The following is a 21,573-nucleotide window of genomic DNA, read 5'->3' on the forward strand; positions in this document are numbered from 1 at the left end:
TACAAAAAACCCCATCAAACCTAAGCTCTAAATCCACCATCAGGTTAAGGATCGTCGGTATGGCCTATGCCTTGGCCACGTTGCCACGTCAGTGCCCCTAAGCCCTTTTATCGGTTTTCTTTATTGGTTCGAACCGTACATAGCCGAAAATAACTCTTTAAATATGTACTCTTATTTTTAAAGGAGGGCATAATAATAGAATCAAAGTCATAAATCTATTTCCCTTCTCTATCTATTATTCGAATCAAATTCATATATCTATATTTAGGGATGTCAATTCAACCCGAAACCTGTGGGTTGGCCTGAATAGTCCTGTAAAATTAGTGGGTTGGGGCTAGCCTATAATTTTGTACCCGAATACCAAATGGGCTGAATGGGTTAGCCCGAATGGGTTGATGGGTTAAACGGGTTGGCCCGAACGGGTTACAGGTCGGCCCGACGGGTTGCAACTTTTAATTAAAAATATTACTCCTTTCGTCCTGGCTAAGATGACACATTCCTTAGCCGGCACGGGATTTTAAGAGTTATTGATTAAAGTGTTTAATTGGAGAGAGAAAAAGTGGGTGTAAATATTAAAATAGAATGAGAAAGAAAGATGAATAATTTAATAGGAGTGAGAAAAAGTTATTGGGTGTATTAATTGGAGAGAGAATGTTTTCAAGATAGGAAATCTGTCATCTTAGTTGGGACAAACTAAAAAGGAAAACGTAGTCCAGAGCCTTTGTCCTAGCGGCAAGGAGCTTAGACATCAATGTATGAGGTGCCGAGTTCGAGCACTCTTAACCTCAGTTGTAATTTCTTCCTTTCTTAGGAGTTTATATATAATATCCTCCTTCATATAGGAGTTAATTTAAAAAAAAAAATTAAATAGGAAAACGTGTCATCTTAAGCGGGACGGAGTGAGTACATATTTGGGTTTTTTTTACTCCCTACGTCCGCGAATAGGAGTCCCGGTTGGTCATTTTCATCTTCCACCATTAGGAGTCCCGGTTAGACATTTTATCTTGGGAGTATACAAATGACCCCACTATTCCCTTAATTTAGAAGCTGCAATTAATTTTAAATTAAAAAAAAGCTTTGATTGCAATTTCTCACTCTCTCTCTCTTAATGTTAGATTTCATTATTCCAAAAAATAAAGCAAATAATAATATAAATGGGTCTCACATTCCACTATCACATACTTTAATTATTACACTCAAACTTTTCTTAAAACCCACACCCAACTCAACCGGGACTCCTATTCGCGGATGGAGGGAGTACTATTTTTTAATTTCATGTGGTACAATCATTAGTCTTATGAAGGCCTGCTTCGAGTGCCAAACAACATAATATTCGACACAATAGCCTCACGAATAATCTTCACTTGATCATTCCCTTTCATGGATGAATTATTTTTGAAGAAATTTATTGTTTTAACATATCTTCGGAGGAAGATTAGGTCATCTATATCAGAGAAAAATTTATATTCATGTGGTGTGGACTCTGCTGGACAAAGAAGCTCAGGTGTTTTTCTGGCAGTAACACTCAATGTTAATCTTTTGGTTGATCCATGCTTAGGAAACTAAACTCATAGTTATGCATATTTATAAGGTTTCATTATTGTTCTAGAAGACTGTGTTTATTCTTATATCTTGTTCCGTTGTCCTTTTCTTTTATAAATTTTAGTGTATCGGGTTTCTCGGCCTGGATCAAAATTATTTATCCACTCTGATACAGATATCTTTTGCACATCATCTATTATTTATGTCCATTAGTTGTTTGGATTTTATATGTGGGCTGGTATTTGATTAATTTTCTTAAATTATAGGCGATCTTTTTGTATCACACATATTTTAAATTGTGTTTATTCTTGGATTATAATTATGAATAAAAATAGTAACATATTTTTATAATTCTTTTCTTACATCTAAGTACTTAAGTTGGGACGGAAGGAGTACTTGAGAATCATAGATTAATAAAGCTAGCAGAATGTTAGAGTAGTGTAGTGGACATTACATGTTCAAGAAATAGAGGAGGCTTGCTGGATCATTATTATCTTTTATGATTTATTTTTTGTATATAGACCTCTATTAAAAAACAATGGTCTCTTGTGGTTGAAGAAGGAATGAAGGATGTTGAGATTTTGAGTTGTGTATTTAATGACATTTCATTTGAAGGAGATTTCAATAAATAGGCGTGTGATATCAATTTCTCCCAATCTATGAAATATCAATTAACTCCATTTATTTGTTTTCTTGCTTTCGTGCATTCAACCCTAGTTTTTGAGCGGTCGATGGGATTTTGCCTCCCGGGACTTCTTAGTTATCCGTTTCCGGTATCACGGTAAGGGAAAACCCTTATCAGTTCTACACCTACTTCACTAACTCAAGAAAAACATTTGGAAAAATGTTTTAAAAGAATGTTTTGTAGTACGTGTTGTTCTATGGTTTTACGTGAAATCAACCGCAAAACCACAGAGTTTAGAAAAGGTGAAATGACAAAAGTCATGACGTCCATTAGTAGTGGGAACTTTTCCAAAAACTGTGATATTGATTAGAATATTACAACTTAAAGTTTTGAAATGGGTTTGGCCAACCCAACCCAACATATATAGGTCCACCATTGAAGTGGGATGGGTTGGGATTCTTCTATAAATTCAGACAGAGTCCAGTCCATCCAACTTATTAAGTGGGCCGGGCCAGGTCAGCCTGGGTTGTTTAAACAAAATATTTTTTCAAGCACTTTTTAATTTTCTCATATATTTTTAATTTTTTTATTAAATATTATACATAAAAAATAATTATATTTAGTCTATTAAATTATTTATAAAATTTAATATTTTTTATTAAAGCTATACATCCCCTTAAAAATGACCTTAGGTTATCTTATACTCCATCCGTCCCTCAAAGATTGTCTCACTTTGATCGAACACGGGTTTTAAGAAATGTAATGAAAAGTGAGTTGATAAGTTATTGGAACGTGGGTCCTACTTTTGTATATTAGTTTTACAATAAAATGTGTGTAGGAATGAGTTAGTGGAATATGAGGACCACGGCCAAGGGTAAAAAGTGAAATGAGACAAATTTTGTGGGACAGACAGAAATGAAAAAATGGGACAATTTTTATGGGGCGGAGGGAGTAATGACCTATATTTTTTATTTCTGCGTTTAAAATTCTAAATTGATCATAGTTTACAAAGATAATATGAACTGCTCCTAACTTGTTGAAACACAACAAACTCATTAAGCATCAATGATCTTGATCAAGTTTTAATAATCTTGTAAATAATGCTCCTAAAAATGCTAATCGCCAGAGAAAAATATTTCAAAAAAATGTGTTGAAATGTGTGTTTTTTTTACTCTCTCGGTTCCATAATAGATGTCACACTTACCTTTATAATTTGTCCCACAAATAATGTCACATTTAATATTTTTGGTAAATGCTCTCTCTCACACTAATATAAATATACTATTTTTTTTCTGCATCTAACACATAAAATAATATCTCTTAAAATTGCGTGTCATTATTAATTATGTCATCTATTATAAAAGAGGAACGTAAAATAATATCTCTTAAAATTGGGTGTCATTATTAATTATGTCATCTATTATAAAAGAGGAAGTACTATAAATCTATTCTCTTATATAGGCTGCAGAAGTAGGAAAGCAACAAACGATGGCCTAAAGTAACTCATTAAACCTCGGAGGTAAGATAAGTTGAAAACCAAAAAACACGTTACACAATTAATTCTCCGCCGCCAATATCCCATGTCTTGATGTAGTATACCATTCTTCGTTAACTAAGTAGTACTACTAAGTTAATTTTTTATTGGAGCATGTGTTGTTAATTATCAGCATGATCTAGGGTTGGCTACCAAGTACCAACGGCTAAGTACTACTTAAGTTAATTTTTTTTGACCATTCACCGACAATACAGTCGTTATTTTTTAATTGTCAGCAGATCTAGGGTTGGCTAGGATCCTAGCCATTTAAAATATACAGTAATAAATAAAAATAATAATTGTATTTAGAGAATTAAACTATTAATAAAATTTTATAATTTCATTTATATTTCAAATATAATTAACAGAGACTACGATTGTGTGAAACATATAAACCTGATAAGCATCGATGAAATTGATGGAGTTTTAATGATCGAGTAAAGAAAGGGAAAAATATTTGAAAATGAAGATTATGTTGAATGTGTGTTTTTTTTATAATAGACCTCTAAATACTCCCTCCGTCCTAAAAAAATATATGCAATTGATATTATACGAGAATTAAGATGAAATTGATAAAAATAAGAGAGAGGGAAATGGTAGCTATAGTAGTGTTAGTGGAAGTATGACCCATATTATTAATAGAGTTTAATTGTAATATAAGTTATAAATAAGTTGATGTATCTAATAATAAATTGGAATAATTTTTGAAAAATAGAAGGCACATATTTTAATGGGACGGACAAAAATAGAAAGTGCGCATATTTTTAGCCCATAATCCAACCCTATAATGGGAATTTTGAATAAAGGATCCCGCAAAATTCAGAAAATAAAAGATCCTCTGATGCAAAATTACAATCGAGTTATTCAATTGCTAGAATTGTTATTGAGTTAGGTCTTTGTTTAGTTTGCTTGATTTAATATGATAAATTAAGATAATGTGTAAATTTTTATATCTTGAGTTTTTAAATATTTTTATCATGACAAAAATAGGAAATCAAACTAACTATTATAATGATATATGAGGACCACTTCTAAGCGCCAACTGAAGGATGAAATTATTTCCTGTCCATTAAAGATGACTACTTAAGAAAGCAATGTCCACCACAATGATGTGCTATATATCTTTGTTTGTTGAGCCCTGCTTATAGTAGAATATAAAATTGGAAATCCTATCCACGAGAATCTAGTGAACAAGAAAAAAACAACAAATATGAACAAGAAATATTTTATAAATAAAGAAAAACACAATGATATCTTAGGAATTAACCTAATTAAAACAAAGATAGAAATAATAAATAAAATTTAAGAAACCAAAACAAATACAGTAATTCATTAAACCAGTTTTAATCTAACAAATGCAATCAAATATTAACAAAAGTCATTTTCGTCGTACGGATTAAGTATGTTAGTTTTTGGTCTTAAACAATACTTCCTCCGTCTCAAGATAACTGACCTACTTCTTTTGGACACGAGATTTAAGGAATAGTATTTAAATAAGTTAAAGTGGAGAGAGTAAAGTATGAGAGAGGAAAAAGTAGAGGACAGAAGAGAGAATAAAGTAGGTGGAGAATAAAATAATAGAGTTGACTTTTTGCTAAAAATGGAAATATGTCACTTATATTGGGACACCCTAAAAAAGAATACAAGTCACTTATCTTGAGACGGAGGGAGTACGTTTTACTCCACATTTTGATGATGGTATGTCATTAGCAATTTTTCTTTTTTTGGTGATGGCATGCCATTAGCAATTTTTGTTGCCTCGTAAGTCTATTTGGTACTCTTGTGGAATATATGTCCAAAGTCGAACTATACATAAAAAATGAAGACACGTAGGACGTTAGATTTTTTGGCTATGAGACCGTTAAGAAAACTGTGAAAGTTACGATGTACTCGAGTAGGGAAGTATTCAGATTCATAAGCTAAATAGTGTTCAAAATCAAAACACTTGTAGTTCATTAGATCTTGTGATCTAACGATTATATTAATGCCACGTGACATGTAATAATGTAGATTATTAGTCTAATAATGTAACTTAACTAATAACGTACTACTAATCTACTACTCCCTCCGTCCCGCTTAAGATGACACGTTTTCCTTTTTAGTTTGTCCCAACTAAGATGACACATTTCCTTTTTGGTAACTTTCTCTCTCCAATTAATACACTCAACCACTTTTTTCTCACTCCTATTAAAATATCCATCTTTCTTCATCTCTCTACTTTAATATATACACCCACCTTCTCTCTCTCCAATTAAACAATATAACCAATAACTCCTAAAATCTCGTGCCGACTAAGCAATGTGTCATCTTAGCCTGGACGGAGGGAGTATGTTAGTAAAATAATGTATCATTTTAGTCTAATAATGTACTCCCTCTGTCCCATTAAAAATGCAACGTTTTCCTTTTTTGGTTGTCCCATTAAAAATGAAACATTTCCTTAAATAGAAACAACTCTATCTCTACTTTTTCATCTTTCTTACTTTACTCTCTCTTCATTAACTCACAAAACAACACTACATAAAATCTCGTACCGATTCTCAAATGTTGCATTTTAAGTGGGACGGAGGGAGTACATCTTAGACTAATAATGTAGCTTATCACAAGTCACAACCATCCAATCCAAAGATCCAAGGACTGAGATTTGCTTTATTTTTCAAAGTTGCGGAATTGACCAGATAGTTTTTCTGGCATTTTTTCCCCACTTATAAATATGTGTATTAGTTAAAATTTTGTTCCGAGGCATGTAATAATGACGTCAACCAATACATTAACATTTAGTGTTACCAAAAAATCACCTGAGTTGCTTTATCCAGCAGAGTCCACACCACATGAATTCAAATATCTCTCTGATATAGATGACCAGACATTCCTCCGAACATATGTTAGAGGAATAAATTTCTACAAAAAGAATCCATCCATGGAAGGGAAAGATCCAGTTAAGATTATTCGTAAGGCTATTTCCAAAGCCTTGGTCTTTTACTACCCGTTGGCCGGGCGGTTGAGGGAACGCACTTGTCGGAAGCTCGTGGTCGAATGCACCGGCCAAGGGGTAGTGTTCGTTGAGGCTGACGCGGATGCGACGCTTCAGCATTTAGGAGTGGATGCCCTTTATCCACCCTTCCCCAACTCGAATGATCTTGTTCTTGATGTGCCAAACAACCTTGGAATATTGGATGATATTCCACTTATGTTCATTCAGGTATGATATTTATCTTTTTGACAGGGAGAATGGTTTCTATGCCACACATTTCAGATCTCATATGCCACATCAATTTTACATTTCGATTTATTCCACAAAATTATCTCAATACTATATCTGATACTCCCTCCGTCACATTTAAGATGGCCACATTTTTTAGTGGCATGGAATTTTAGGAAGTGTTGTTAGGTGGAATAAAGTAGAGAGAAAAAAATTAGTTGAATATTTTAATGATGAGAGAGGAGAAATGTAGTTATTTTAAAAATTAGAAAGTGGTCATCTTGATTGGGACAAAAAAAAAAAAAAAGGTAATCATCTTGAATGGGACGGAGGGAGTACTAAGTATCTTATGAGATGAGTCTCATTCTCAGCTAATAATACTCTAATTACATTTTCTTTCTATCTAATTCTAATTCATACTTCATCAAATTTTTATTAAAACTCGCGGCGTCTCCAAAATCTCTATTTTTATGGGATGTTCCACTCTCTCGTTCCACAAAGGTGTCATATATGGTGTTGGCAAGAGTTTTAAGAAATGTAAAGAATATTAGGTTGGAAAAGTTAGTAGAATATGAGGTTCACTTTTTTATACCATTGGTTTTATAAAAGAATGTAAGTCAAGTGAGTATGTGGAATGCAGGACCTACTTGCTATTTATTGTAAAAGTTATATGTGACTCTTATCGTGGGACGAGAGGAACATACTTTAGGATTTAGGCAAAATTATTTAAAAAAATACTTTCTCACTTTGAAATATTAGTGCACGTATTTTTATGAGACTATTGGAGTATTAGTTTAATTTATTTCATCTTTTCGTACGTCATCGTAATAATTTTTTAGGATAATTGTTATTTAAAATAATAAAACTTGTTCAAATTTTGATGAATATTAAGATTTTAAAATAAGGAATTTTAATACTGCTCAAAATTGTATAGGTTACGCGAATGAAATGTGGGGGATTTATATTTTCAAATTGTTTCAATCACACAATGGGCGACGGTATCGGCATTTCCCAATTTCTCTCTGCCGTGGGTGAACTAGCTCGCGGTGCATCCGCCCCTTCTATTCGACCAGTTTGGGACCGACATCTTCTCACTGCCATGGAGCCTCCACGCGTGTCATTCGCACATCGTGAATATGATGTCGCAACTGGTACAAGTAGTGGAACCTATGCCCCGCTTGATCAGATGGTGCAACGCTCCTTCTATTTTAGTCCTGCCCAAATCTCAGCCCTCCGCCACAGCCTGCCACCACATCTCCAGCGCTGCTCCAAATTCGATATCGTTGCAGGCTGCGTGTGGCGCTGCCAGACGATTGCCCTCTCTCCTAAACCCGACGAAGAGATTAGATTCTCGTGTGTAACGGATAACCGAAACCAAATAAACCCACCTCTTCCAATAGGGTAATTCTTCACTTCATCAAATTTTATTCATGAATTTAGAATATATTGTTTAGTCTTCTACTCTCTCCGTCCCAACTAAGTTGGTACAAAGTTTTTGGGCACGAGATTAAGAAATTGTGTTGAATTGATTAAATGAATGTAAAATCGAGAAAAAAGTAGTAGAGATAAAGAGAGAGTAAAGTTGACGATGAAAGAAAGTAGTAAAAGTGATTGGATGTTTTATTTTTTTGTCAAAAACGGAAATGACTCAACTTTGTTGAGATATCCCAAAAAGAAACACAACTCAACTTAGTTGGGACGGAGGGAGTTATATTTATTATTTGTTATGAGTTGATTTGATAAGAATTGTAGGAGCATCGGTGGTGCACACCTGAACTCCAAATTAGTATGATATTGTCCATTTTTAGCAAAAGCCTCACCGTGTTGCTCTTGGGGTATTGCCAAAAGAACTTATACTAATGAAGTTGGGGTAGCTCAAATATATTCTTGCAATTCTTGTTCATTCTCCGATGTGAAATATGGTTTGCTCCTCCACAAGAATGAATATAAAATTTTACATCATTCTTTCTCGTGACTTGTTAATTCCAAATTAATATGTATCAGGTACTATGGAAACGTTATAGCGTTTCCGGTAGCAGTAACGACTGCAGGTGAGTTATCAAAGAATCCGCTGCACTACGCGGTGGAGTTGGTGACTAAGGCAAAGCGCGAAGCAGCAAATAGTGATTACCTGAAATCAGTGGCGGGTCTAATGGTAAGGCGAGATCGCCCTAATTTGACAGCTGTGAACACTTATATAGTGTCGAATATAACGCACGTGGGCTCAAACCAAATGGATGTTGGGTGGGGCACGGCGGCGTACGCTGCGGTGTTTAAAGGAGTTTATTGGCAGCCCGGTAATATTCAAGTAGCATGGTACTTAGGATTTAAAGATGGTTTCGTGGTTCCGGTTTGCCTACCTCTCGAATCCATGAAAGTCTTTGAGAAACATGTTCAGGTCATGACGACTACCGCTCCAACAGCTTTCTCTTTGTGATATGGACATCCCATCAAGCTCAAGCTCCAAACACTTATATGAATACTGAGTTTGTTAGAAAGGAAATAATTAATAATGTTACTAATTAGAGGGAATATAAATCTATGTAATTGGTAATTTTCATATTACCTTGTATATCGTTTTCTAACCCTATATAAAGATGGTGGGTCATGTTATCACAATTAATCAATGAATATACAATAGTTCTCCCATTACATATATTGTTACCAATGTGAGACATTAGGATAATGAGATTTTTTCTGCTTATTTTTTGTTATCTTCTTACATAAAAGCCAGACATAATAATTAAGTAAAAATTCGCTTGTCGGGCTCATCCCCATCATTCTCACTAGCATTTTAAATTGAGGCCCATTACAAATATAACAAACTTTAAACAATGGGCCATACTTTTTTAATTAAGCATGTAGCCCATAATCTAACCCTATATTGGGCATTTTAAAAAAGGATCACCCAAAATTCAGAAAATTAAAGATCCTCTATCTTTAAAAATGTAACAGTAACTCAAATATGGAAAATTACAATTGAGTTATTCAATTGCTAGAATTGTTATTGAGTTAGGTCTTGTTTAGTTTGTTGGATTTTAATATGGCAAATTAACATATTGTATAAATTTTTATATTTTGAGTTTTTAAATATTATTCTCTTGACAAAACTTGGAAATCAAACCAGCTATTATAATGATGTATGAGGACCACTTCTAAGTGCCAACTGAAGGATGAAGTTATTTCCTGTCCATTAGAGATGACTGCTCATGGAAGGCATATCCATCACAATGATATGCTATCTTTGTTTTGTTGAGCCCTACTTATAGTATATAAAATAAAAATTGAAATCTTATCCATGAGAATCTAGTGAATAAGAAAAAACAACAAATATGAACTAGCAATATTTCATAAATAAAGAAAAAACAATTATATATTAGATATTTTTGGCAAATTGTGAAATTTATGACATACTCCCTCCGTCCACGAATAGGAGTCCCGTTTTTCCATTTTGGTCCGTCCACGAATAGGAGTCCCGGTTCATAATTACTATAAATGGTAAAGAGACCCCACATTCTACTAACTCATTCCACCCACATATCATTTAAAACTAATATATACAAGTGAGACCCCTATTCCACTAACTTTCTTCCACTCACTTTTCTTAACATTTCTTAAAACCCGTGCCGAATAGAAATGAGACTCATATTCATAGACGGAGGGAGTACTAGACAATTTTTTAAAGTTGTGGAATTGACCAAACTTGATAGTTTTTCCGGCATTCCATACCCACTTATAAATATCCGTATAAATTGAAGTTCTGTTAAAGCATGTAATAATGGCATCAACCAAAATCTTAACATTCAGTGTTACCAAAAAATCACCAGAGCTACTTTGTCCTGCAAAGTCCACACCACATGAATTCAAATATCTCTCTGATATAGATGACCAAGCATTCCTCCGAACATATGTTACAATAATAAATTTCTACAAAAAGAATCCATCAATGGAAGGGAAAGATCCAGTGAAAATTATTCGTGAGGCTGTTGCCAAAGCCTTGGTCTTTTACTACCCGTTGGCCGGGCGGTTGAGGGAGCACACTGGTCGGAAGCTCTTGGTCGAATGCACCGGCCAAGGGGTAGTGTTCGTGGAGGCCGACGCGGATGCAATGCTGCAGCATTTAGGAGTGGATGCCCTTTATCCACCCTTCCCTAACTCGGATGATCTTGTTACTGATGTGCCAAGCAGCCTTGGAATATTGGATGATATTCCACTTATGTTCATTCAGGTATGATGTTTATCTTTTTTGATAGGGAGAATGTTTCTGTACCACATATTTCAGATTCTCATATGCCACATCAAATAGAGTACTCTCTCCGTTCCATAGTAATAGAGACATTTCATTTTGCACTCTCATTTTGAAAAAATAATTATAAATAGTTAAAGTGGAGAAAAAGTAAATTAAGAGAGAGAATATTGTAGATAAGTCTCTTCTCGATATTATTCTCCGTCTTACTTTACTCTCTCTCCACTTTAACTATTTAATATCATTTTTCCAAAACGAGTGCAGAAAATGGAATGCCGTAATGGAACGGAGGGAGTACTACTTAAACCATACTTCCTTTAGATAAAATTAATCTCAATTTTTTCATTTTGAATTGTTACACAGAATTATATTAATTCTATATTTGGTAAGTTTTATTTCTATTATGAGATGGGTCTCATTCTCAACTAATAATACTATAATTACATTTCCTTTCAATTTAATTCATACTTTATCAAATTTGCATTAAAATTTGTGGCGTCTCCAAAATATCCATTTTTATGGTTTGTTCTACTCTCTCTCCGTCCCACAATAGGTGTCACATTTAGTGTGGGCACGAGTTTCAAGAAATGTAAAGAATAGTGTGTTGGGAAAGTTAGTGGTATATGAGTTTCACTTTTTAATATTGGTTTATAATTTGAGTGAAGTGATTACGTGGAATGTGAGACCTACTTTAGGAATGAGGTAAAAATATTTAAAAAATGCGTTTCCACTTTAAATTATTAGTTACTAATATTGCAAAAGGGCATCCACTCCGAAAATGTCCATATTTTATGGGACGGATGAAAATGAAAACTGCACATATTTTATGGGATGGATGGAGTATTAATATAATTTATTTCATCCTTACGTACGTCATCGTAATAAATTTTTAGGATAATTGTCATTTAAAATAATAAAACTTGTTCAAATTTGGATAGATCTTAAGAGTTTAAAAAAGGAAGTTTATTTTTTCCTAATCTAGATCTAATATAAGACGATGTGTTTTGATACCGCTCAAAATCACATTGTACAGGTTACGCGAATGAAATGTGGGGGATTTATATTTTCAAACTGTATGAATCACACAATGTGCGACGGTATCGGCATTTCCCAATTTCTCTCCGCCGTGGGTGAACTTGCTCGTGGAGCATCGGCCCCTTCTATTCGACCAGTTTGGGACCGACATCTCCTCACCGCCATGGAGCCTCCACGCGTGTCGTTTGCACATCGTGAATATGATGCCTCAACTGGTGCAAGTAGTGGAACCCATGCCCCGCTTGATCAGATGGTGCAACGCTCCTTTTATTTTAGTTCTTCCCAAATCTCAGCCCTCCGCCGCAGCCTGCCACCACATCTCCAGCGCTGCTCCAAATTCGATATCGTGGCAGGCTGCGTGTGGCGCTGCCAGACAATCGCCCTCTCTCCTAAACCCGATGAAGAGATTAGATTCTCCGTGGTAATGGATAACCGGAACCAAATAAACCCACCTCTTCCAATAGGGTAATTCTTCACTTCATCAAATTATTATGTGTTGATTTTTTATAAGAAATAGAATTGTAGGGATCGGCGGTGCAAATCCGAACTCCACACTAGTATAAAATTGTCCTTTTTGGACAAAACATTCACGGTTTTGCTTTTGGGTACTTCCCAAATGGCCTCATACTAACGGAGTTTGTGTAGCTACATATATAGAGGCTTTGCTTCTTCTTTTTTTATTAAAAAAATCTACATTTGATTCATATTTTATACATATTATTATATAAAAGCCCCTAGTAATAATCTAAATTACCTACAAATTTATTTTTAAGATAAATTTTGAAAATTTAGCCCCTACTTACATTCATTTTTGCGTCCGCCACTGGTAGCCCATATATATGTTTGCAACTCTTTTCCACACTTTGATGTGGGATATAGTTTGCTCCTCCACAAGAATGAATATAAAATATTTATATCATTCTTTCTTGTGACTTATTAATTCCTAATTAATATGTATCAGGTACTATGGAAACGTTATAGCGTTTCCGGTAGCAGTAACGACTGCAGGTGAGTTATTAAAGAAACCTTTGTGCTACGCGGTGGAGTTGGTGAAGAAGGCAAAGCGCGAAGCAGGGACTGGTGATTACTTGAGATCAGTGGCAGGTCTAATGGTGAGGCGAGATCGCCCTAATTTGACAGCAGTGAACACTTATATGGTGTCGAATTTAACGCACGTGGGCTTAAAGCAAATGGATGTTGGGTGGGGCACGGCGGTGTACTCTGGGGTGTTTAAAGGAATTTATTGGCAGCCCGGTAATATTCAAGTAGCTTGGTACGTAGGATTTAAAGATGGTTTCGTGGTTCCGGTTTGCCTACCTCTCGAATCCATGAAAATCTTCGAGAAACATATTCACGTTATGACGACTACCGCTCCAACAACCTCATCTTTGTGATACGTTAGTGCCCCTAAGCACTTTTATCGGTTTTCTTTATTGGTTCAAACCGGACAGTCATAAATAGCTCTACAAGTACACTTTTTTTTTGAGTGATCATAATAGAATCAAATTCATAAATCTATTTCCTTCTCTCAATCTTCTTCGAATCAAATGTATATATATATCTATCCCTTGTCTATCTCATCTTCTACCCTTTGTATTAAAAAAAAATTAACCCTAGCCAAGGAACTAAGGTTCCGGCACCACCTTCAATAAGGACAGCCTCTCGCTGCCCCATTCGATCGTTCTATGTCATTACTATTATGACTTTGGGGTCCTATTAGACTTTTAACTAGTTTTGCTAACTTAGCTAACTTGTCAACTTTGCATATAAAAAATGTCAACAGAAATTTAGTTGACATACCTAGCTAATTTTGAGTTATTTATCCAATTTGTTCTACCTTATTTGCTCTTGTAGTTGTTCGAATTATCTAATGTGTTATATTTTCATTTACTTGATTCGCTACCTATTAAATGTTGCTAGGATCAATTAAATTAATCGGAATATGAAATAATTAACTTGGAATAAGAAAAATTCATTCTTTAATCCATAAAACTTGGGAGAGTTGAGATTCGGTATGGGGTCTTTGGGTTGCTAAAATCTTTTGGGAGTTAATTGGATAATAGCTTGTTGTCGTGCATTGGATCCTATAATTCTGCATTCATTTTCCTTTCCTTTCGTATCATATTTAATTGTTCAAGTTTTACGTCATTTTAATTTGCTCTGTCGAAGTAGTATAATTAGATAAAAAAAAAAAAACTTATTTTGAATCATCTAGATAGTAGTTGATATGGGTTCAATGTGGTTAAGTTGACACATTAGTCATCGTGGAATAGGATACTCTTACTTGATATTGTTGCATTAGCCTTGTACAATTGTGGATAGCTTCAATAGTAAATTAAAAACGAATCACTATAATTGGCACTTCTACAAATATCTAGAGGTGCCCACGGTTCAGGAACCGACGGTTATGGTTCGGAACAGTTTCGATTTTGGAAATTGTTGAACCGAAACCGAACCGCGAGGGTGTTTCGCGGTTACAGCTCCGGTTCCAAAACCGCCGGTTTCGGTTTCGGTTTCGGTTTCCAACCGGCGGTTTTCCGGTGGTTATTTTTTACAGTTTTTCACGGTTCCAAACCGTCGATTTTTTGCGGTTCCGGCTTGATTTCACTGTTTTCCGATGATTTTTCGCGGTTCCAGTTCGAAACCGCGCGGAACCGGCGGTTCTGATACGGTTTTGGTTCGAATAATTTTGAACCTGAACCGAATCATGGTTCAAAAGTCGACGGTTTCAGTTCGGGTAAATTCTCACGGTTGCGGTTCGGAGTAAGAACACGATTAATGGAGTTAACTTGGAAAGAAAGAAAAAATACGTTTATATAATTATATTCATTAATATGGGCTAATCAAAACGAGCCCACTATTTAAACTAGGCTAATAATTCATTAACCTATTATTAATGTGATTAATTAGTTTATTGTACTTCCGGGGAGTGTTATATTACTAACTCAATGCTTAATTGCTAACTACAATTCAATAACAGCCATTAGATATTCAAATTAGAGGCCTAGTCATCAACCACAAAATGTCAATACGATCAACAAAAAACGTCAATAAGGCTACATGATTAATTCCAATAAAAATCAATAGGGGTATTAATGTCAAGTTAGTTATAACTAACTTTTAAAAGAAATCCCAAAACTTTAAATTCATATAACATATATCAAATTAAAGATAATTTTATAAGGATTCCAACGATATACTACATGCATATATTCCGACGTCAAAATTCGAAAAAAAATTGAATTTTTTTTTTGAATTTTCGTATTTTTGACGAACAGATTTATGTCAATACACCTTACATAATATGTCAATATTATGCTTGTAAAATGTAAATATGAAATTGTGTTGACATTATTATGTCTTCGTGTTGATGTATTTCATACACTGTATTGACATTGTATTTCTAAACCCTAAATTTGATAGTTGCTATTATCCTTTTAGTATTAAAAAATAAAAAACGAAATTACTCATGGCAAATTGTAGACCACAAGATTTCTAAAATCTTATGGTCTTAAATTAGTTGTAGTTAGCAACTAAGGGATGAGTTAGCAATTGATCACTTCCCTTGTACTCCCTCCATTAATAAAAAAAATAGTCTAATTTTATCATTTTTGAATGTCCACAAAAAAATAATCTTACTTTTAAAAATGAAAAATTTCTCTCTAATACTATTCCCACTTTTCTCATCTCTCTCGTACTTTTTTGACACTTTTTTTTCTCATTATCTCTTTTACTTTACCTAATTTTTCTCCTCATTTCTTTGATATTAACAACTTTTCATTAAAATATTGCCGTCCACAAATGAGACTATTGTGGACGGAAGGAGATCTATCTTCTTCTCCCCCTCTATTGCCATTTATGTTTTCTTTTCTGTAAATTTTTTTCCCATACTTTTTTTTTTCTTGTAGTATATTTTGTTTCTCTTCCTCCATCTTTCAATTTTTAATAAATATTAATTTGAACTTGAATACAATAAATGAAAATCTTTGAGTTGAGATTGTTTAAGCCAAAAATGAGTATATTTTCTCGAAATATGTAAAATAATATAGGTAAATTTTTATTGGATCGTGTGTTATCAGAAAATATAGAATTGGCTATAAACGGCTATATAAAATTTGCTTCAGATTTCAAATGCAAATTAACTACCGGTTAATAATTTCTAATTTGTAGCATTGTTGTCAAACCTATAACTCTCATATAAGAGTATTAATTAGTTAGGTAAGAGAAGCCAATTTAATAATTTTAGTGTTAAATATCACTCTCTAACAAGGTGGATTAACACATGACTTCATCTGTTTGCACATGACCATGAACAAAAAAAATTTCTATATGTTGCTCTAAATTTTATCGAACCGTATATATTTTTCAGGAATAGAAGAATTAGTGCACTAAGTTAGAAATTTGGGAAAAACCTAAGCAATACAATGACATTACAGTTGAACGATTCAAACATGAATGAACATAAAATTATTGTAAAAAGGAGAGGAATGAAGTGAAAAAAATTACGGATATTCTTCTAACACTTTGTGAAAAGCAAAAGAAAATATAATTGGATAAATAAAAATAGAAATCTCCTACAAATGAAATGTCATTCAACACACAACTCAAAATCACAATATCCTTCTTCAACCACAAGGGTCTTTTTTATTTTATTTTATTGAGGTCTATATAGAAAAGTATTAAAAGAAATCATAAAAGATACTACCTCCGTCCCCCAAAATTTGCTACATTTTGACTCGACACGGGTTTTAAGAAATGTAATGGAAAGTGAGTTAAAAAAGTTGGTGGGATGTGGGTCCTACTTTTAAAGTATTAGTTTTATAATAAAATGTGAGTAGGAATGAGTTAGTGGAATATGGGGTCCACTACCAAAAATGGTAAAAATGAAGTGTATCAAATTTTCAGGGACGGACCGAAATGGTAATATGTATCAAATTTTCAGGAACAGAGGTAGTAATAATGATCCACCCTCCCTATTTCTTGTACAAGTAATGTCCACCACACTAATCTAACATTCTGCCTAACTTTTTTACTCTAGGATGCTCATAAGTAATCCCTCCGTCCCAATTTAAGTACTTAGACGAAAGAAAAAAATGATAAAAATATGTTTTTATTTTTATTCATAATTATAATCTAAGAATAAACACAATTTAAAATATGTGTGATAAAAAAAGATCGCTTATAATTTAGTCTTCTAGAACAATAATGAAACCTTATAAATATACATGTTATGAGTTTAGTTTCCTAAGCATGGAGTCAACTAAAAGATTAACATTGAGTGTTACTGTAACCAGAAAAACAACTGAGCTTCTTTGTCCAGCATCTTTGTCCAGCAGAGTCCACACCACATGAATTCAAATCTCTCTCTGATATAGATGACCAAATCTTCCTCCGAAGATATGTTAAAACAATATATTTCTACAAAAATAATCCATCCATGAAAGGGAAAGATCCAGTGAAGATTATTCGTGAAGCTATTGCCAAAGCCTTGGTTTTTTACTACCCGTTGGCCGGGCGGTTGAGGGAAGACACTGGTCGGAAGCTCGTGGTGGAATGCACCGGCCAGGGGATAGTATTCGTGGAGGCCGAAGCAGATGCGACGCTGCAGCATTTCGGAGTGGATGCGCTTTATCCACCCTTCCCCAACTCGGATGACCTTGTTCTTGATGTGCCAAACAACCTTGGAATAATAGTTGATATTCCAATTGTGTTCATTCAGGTACAATATTTATCATTTTTGGCAAAACCGTGAATTTCAATATTTTCTCAATTTTCTCATGATAAAATATTTCGAGTTTCTGTTTTTAATATATTGTTGATTTGACATATATATTTCAAATTGATGACATATTAAATTTTTACTAAGTGTGTCGAGGAAAATGATAAAATTCTTGAACGAAAATGATAAAATTCCCTCGGGATTATATTTTATCGTTAGTCTTTCCCATTTGTCACATAAAAATGACATACATATTTCAAATTGATGACATATTAAATTTTTACTAAGTGTGTTGAGGAAAATGATAAAATTGTTGGACGAAAATGATAAAATTCCCTTGGGATTATATTTTATCGTTAATCTTTCCCATTTGTCACATAAAAATGTGCACATTTCGTTTTCTTCTGTCCTATAAAATTATGGGCATTTCCATGTATGTAAAGTTGTCCCAATTTATTACCTTATACATCAAGTTATTTACGACTTATACCACAATTATTAATATAGGTCTCACTATTTATTAGCACTACTTTATCTACCCTTCTCATATATTCTCTCTTAATTTACCAATTTTGTGTTAATTCTAGTACTATATTATATCCAATTGAGGAATAATAGTCCAAATAACAATATTTTGGTCAATTATAGTTGAAAGATAACAATGTCTCCCTTCCTTGTTCCTATAACACAAACACTTAACAGTTTACAAGACTAAAATGTGGGGGATTTATCTTTTCAAACAACTTCAACCACACAATGTGCGATGGCGTCGGCCTTTCCAAATTTCTCTTCGCCGTCGGCGAACTTGCTCGCGGAGCAACGTTCCCTTCTATTCGACCGGTGTGGGACCGACATCTTCTCACTTCCAGCATCCCACATCGTGAATACGGTGCCGGAACTGGTAGAACTCCCGCGCCGACGGATCAGATGGTGGAACGCTCCTTCTTTTTCACCTCTGCCGAAATCTCCGCCCTCCGGCGCAGCCTGCCGCCACACCTCCAGCGCTGCTCCAAATTCGAAATCGTGGCAGGCTGCGTGTGGCGCTGCCAGACAATCGCTCTCTCCCTAAAACCCGACGCAGAGATGAAATTCATAGCCACCATGGATAACCGGAAGAATATAAGGCCGCCGCTTCCGGTGGGATACTACGGCAACGTTTTAAAATTTTTGGCGGCAGTGACGACTGCCGGTGAGCTGTCAAAGAATCCGCTGCACTACACGGTGGAATTGGTGAGGAACATGAAACACGAAGTAGAGACTGCTGGTGAGCTGTCAAACTCAGCGGATCTGATGGTGATACCAGATCCGCAGAGTTTGAGAATTGGGAACATTTACTCTGTGTCGAATATAACGCACTTGGGATTAGATCGAATGGATGTTGGGTGGGGCACGGCGGCCTACGGTGGGGTGCATAAAGGAATTAAATGGACGAGCGGTACTACTCAAGCAGCTTGGTACTTAGAGCATCCGCAACGCGGGCTCGATTTTGGCTCGGTCTCGTCTCGACGAGACGAGCCAGCATCGAGTCAGCGTTGCCAGGCTCGTCTCGTCTCGACGAGACGAGACATCTCGTCGCGCGACGCAACACGGCGAGGCCGGCCTCGAGCTGGCGAAACGACGCGCGCGCCCATGTGGCGCGCGCTGGAGCGTTGCGTGACGCCCACTTGCCGGCCCGCGAGTGGGCGTCGTAATTATGACGTAATAATTTTTTTTTTTATAAATTCGAAAAATTCGAATTTAATTAAAAAAAAAAATTCAAACGGTCAAATGACCGTTGGGGACCAAACGGTCGAATTTTCAATTTTTTTTTTTATTCTTCTATAAATATACTTCATACTCCATTCACCATTTTACACACAAACACAACTCTCATTCCTCATTCCTCTTCCATTTTACACACAAACACTACTCTCAAATTGTTGAAAAAATGTCCGGCGATGGAAACTCCAGCGGCGGCGGCTCCGGCAGGCGGCGCTCCGGCGGGTTCGACTTGAACTCGTTCGACGATTGGGCGAGCATGTACAACTGTTTGGGTACTCCCGGTTCGTCGCCGAGCACCCAAGGTTCGACCACCCCGCCGGCGTACCAAACACCACATTTTGATGAGGATGCATACTATCGTCCCTCCCCCCGCCCAGAGGTACGGGCAATCGCCGGAATTATCCCAAATTCCGGAGAATTTTTTGGCGCCGCAACGCAGTTTGCCCGACTGGCCAATCGGTGGAGGCTCCGGCTCCTGCAGGATCAACCTCAGTCTCGGCGTCAATGCCGAGGAGGAAGAGGAGGAAGAGGAGGCAGCGGCTGCAGAGGTTGGTGGAGACGGCAGCCGACATGCATACAGCCAAGCCGAGACGTTGGCTCTGTACGACGCTTGGATCAGCGTCTCGTACGATCCTGTCGTCGGGAATCAACAAACCCACAAGTGTTTTTGGCTAAAAGTCACCGAAGTTTACAACGCCCGAAGGCCGACGAATACCGTTCCCCGCAACGTGAAGATGCTCCGCAGTCATTGGGAGCGAAGCGACAAAGATGTCAAAAAATTTTGCGCGATATACAGGGGAGAAGAGGCGAATTATCAGAGCGGAGCCAGTGGAGCCGACATTCTGAGAGCGGCGTTGCGGGTCTTCAAAGACGACGTCGCAAAGATTTCAAGCTTGTCGATGTTTGGTCGCAAGTCCACCACCTTGACAGGTGGGCTGGCGGTGTCGAGTCGGGCGCGGGCTCGAAACGCACGAAGCGCACGGCGCGTGGCCACTACTCGTCTAGTGATGGCGGCGAAGGCAACACCTCATGTGAGGGCACGCCAACCGATGATGTAGGGGGGTCTTCTTCCGGTGCACGACGTCGGCCGCAAGGGACCAAGGCGGCGAAGACGGCTAGAGCCAGGGGGAGAGCGAGAGCGAGAGGGATGGGCCGCGGCGGACCAAGCTAGGCGGGCTCGGGCTCGGGCTCCGGCATGGGCACGGGCTCGTACACCCTAATGTCCATATACCTAGTCGCCACGATGGCGGACCTCTCAAAAATGAATCCTGGCCAAGTTGCAGCCCATATGGCCGGAATTGAGTATATGAGAGCTCTACTTGGTATAGTTGTACCGCCGACTTCGGGGGATGATGATTCGCCGGCGGAGTAGTTTTTATTTTTTAGGATTTTAAATTATGTACTTTTTTTATTTTTTTGGATTTTAAATTATGTATTTTTTTTCTATTTTTTAGGTTTTTAAGTTGTAATATTTATTTTATTTTAATGAAGTGTGTTTTTATTAATTGAATTTGTTGGAATTAAAAATAAAAAATGAAATTGAATGAATAGTTAAGAGATGGTTAAGAGATGGAGGGTTGCAGGTGCTGTCTCTTAGTTAAGAGATGAGCTGAAAAGTACAGTGGGGCCCATGAATAGTTAAGAGATGAGACGGTTAAGAGACGGATAAGAGATAGCGTCGCGGATGGCCTTAGGGTTTAAGGATGGTATCGTGGTTCCGGTTTGCCTTCCTCTCGAATCCATGAAACTCTTCGAGAAACATCTTCACGCCATGATCAATACCTCTCCAATATCTTCATCGCTCTAAACTTATATCTGAGTTTACTTGTCGATTCTTTTCTGGATCGTAGAATAAAATGGAACCTCATACCGTGGCAGATCGAACCCGACTTGTTGTTGTGGAGAAATGATG

General features: G+C 36.2%; 2 protein-coding genes and 1 pseudogene across 2 annotated transcripts; all 3 read left to right on the forward strand.

The window, feature by feature from the left end:
• The first annotated feature begins 6,450 nt into the window (after nt 1–6,450).
• LOC125208288 (benzyl alcohol O-benzoyltransferase-like) lies at nt 6,451–9,552 on the forward strand. Its single transcript, XM_048107868.1, has 3 exons — nt 6,451–6,900; nt 7,835–8,301; nt 8,905–9,552. Exons 1-3 carry the CDS (start codon nt 6,451–6,453, stop codon nt 9,335–9,337), a joined length of 1,350 nt encoding a protein of 449 aa, XP_047963825.1. The 3' UTR covers nt 9,338–9,552.
• Nucleotides 9,553–10,678: 1,126 nt separating this feature from the next.
• Nucleotides 10,679–13,667, forward strand: LOC125204872 (benzyl alcohol O-benzoyltransferase-like). Its single transcript, XM_048103629.1, has 3 exons — nt 10,679–11,128; nt 12,180–12,646; nt 13,143–13,667. Exons 1-3 carry the CDS (start codon nt 10,679–10,681, stop codon nt 13,573–13,575), a joined length of 1,350 nt encoding a protein of 449 aa, XP_047959586.1. The 3' UTR covers nt 13,576–13,667.
• Nucleotides 13,668–17,431: 3,764 nt separating this feature from the next.
• LOC125206705 lies at nt 17,432–20,719 on the forward strand (annotated as a pseudogene).
• Nucleotides 20,720–21,573: the final 854 nt, after the last annotated feature.

The sequence above is a fragment of the Salvia hispanica genome, chromosome 2, assembly GCF_023119035.1.
Source record: "Salvia hispanica cultivar TCC Black 2014 chromosome 2, UniMelb_Shisp_WGS_1.0, whole genome shotgun sequence".
In the NCBI taxonomy this organism is placed as follows: domain Eukaryota; kingdom Viridiplantae; phylum Streptophyta; class Magnoliopsida; order Lamiales; family Lamiaceae; genus Salvia; species Salvia hispanica.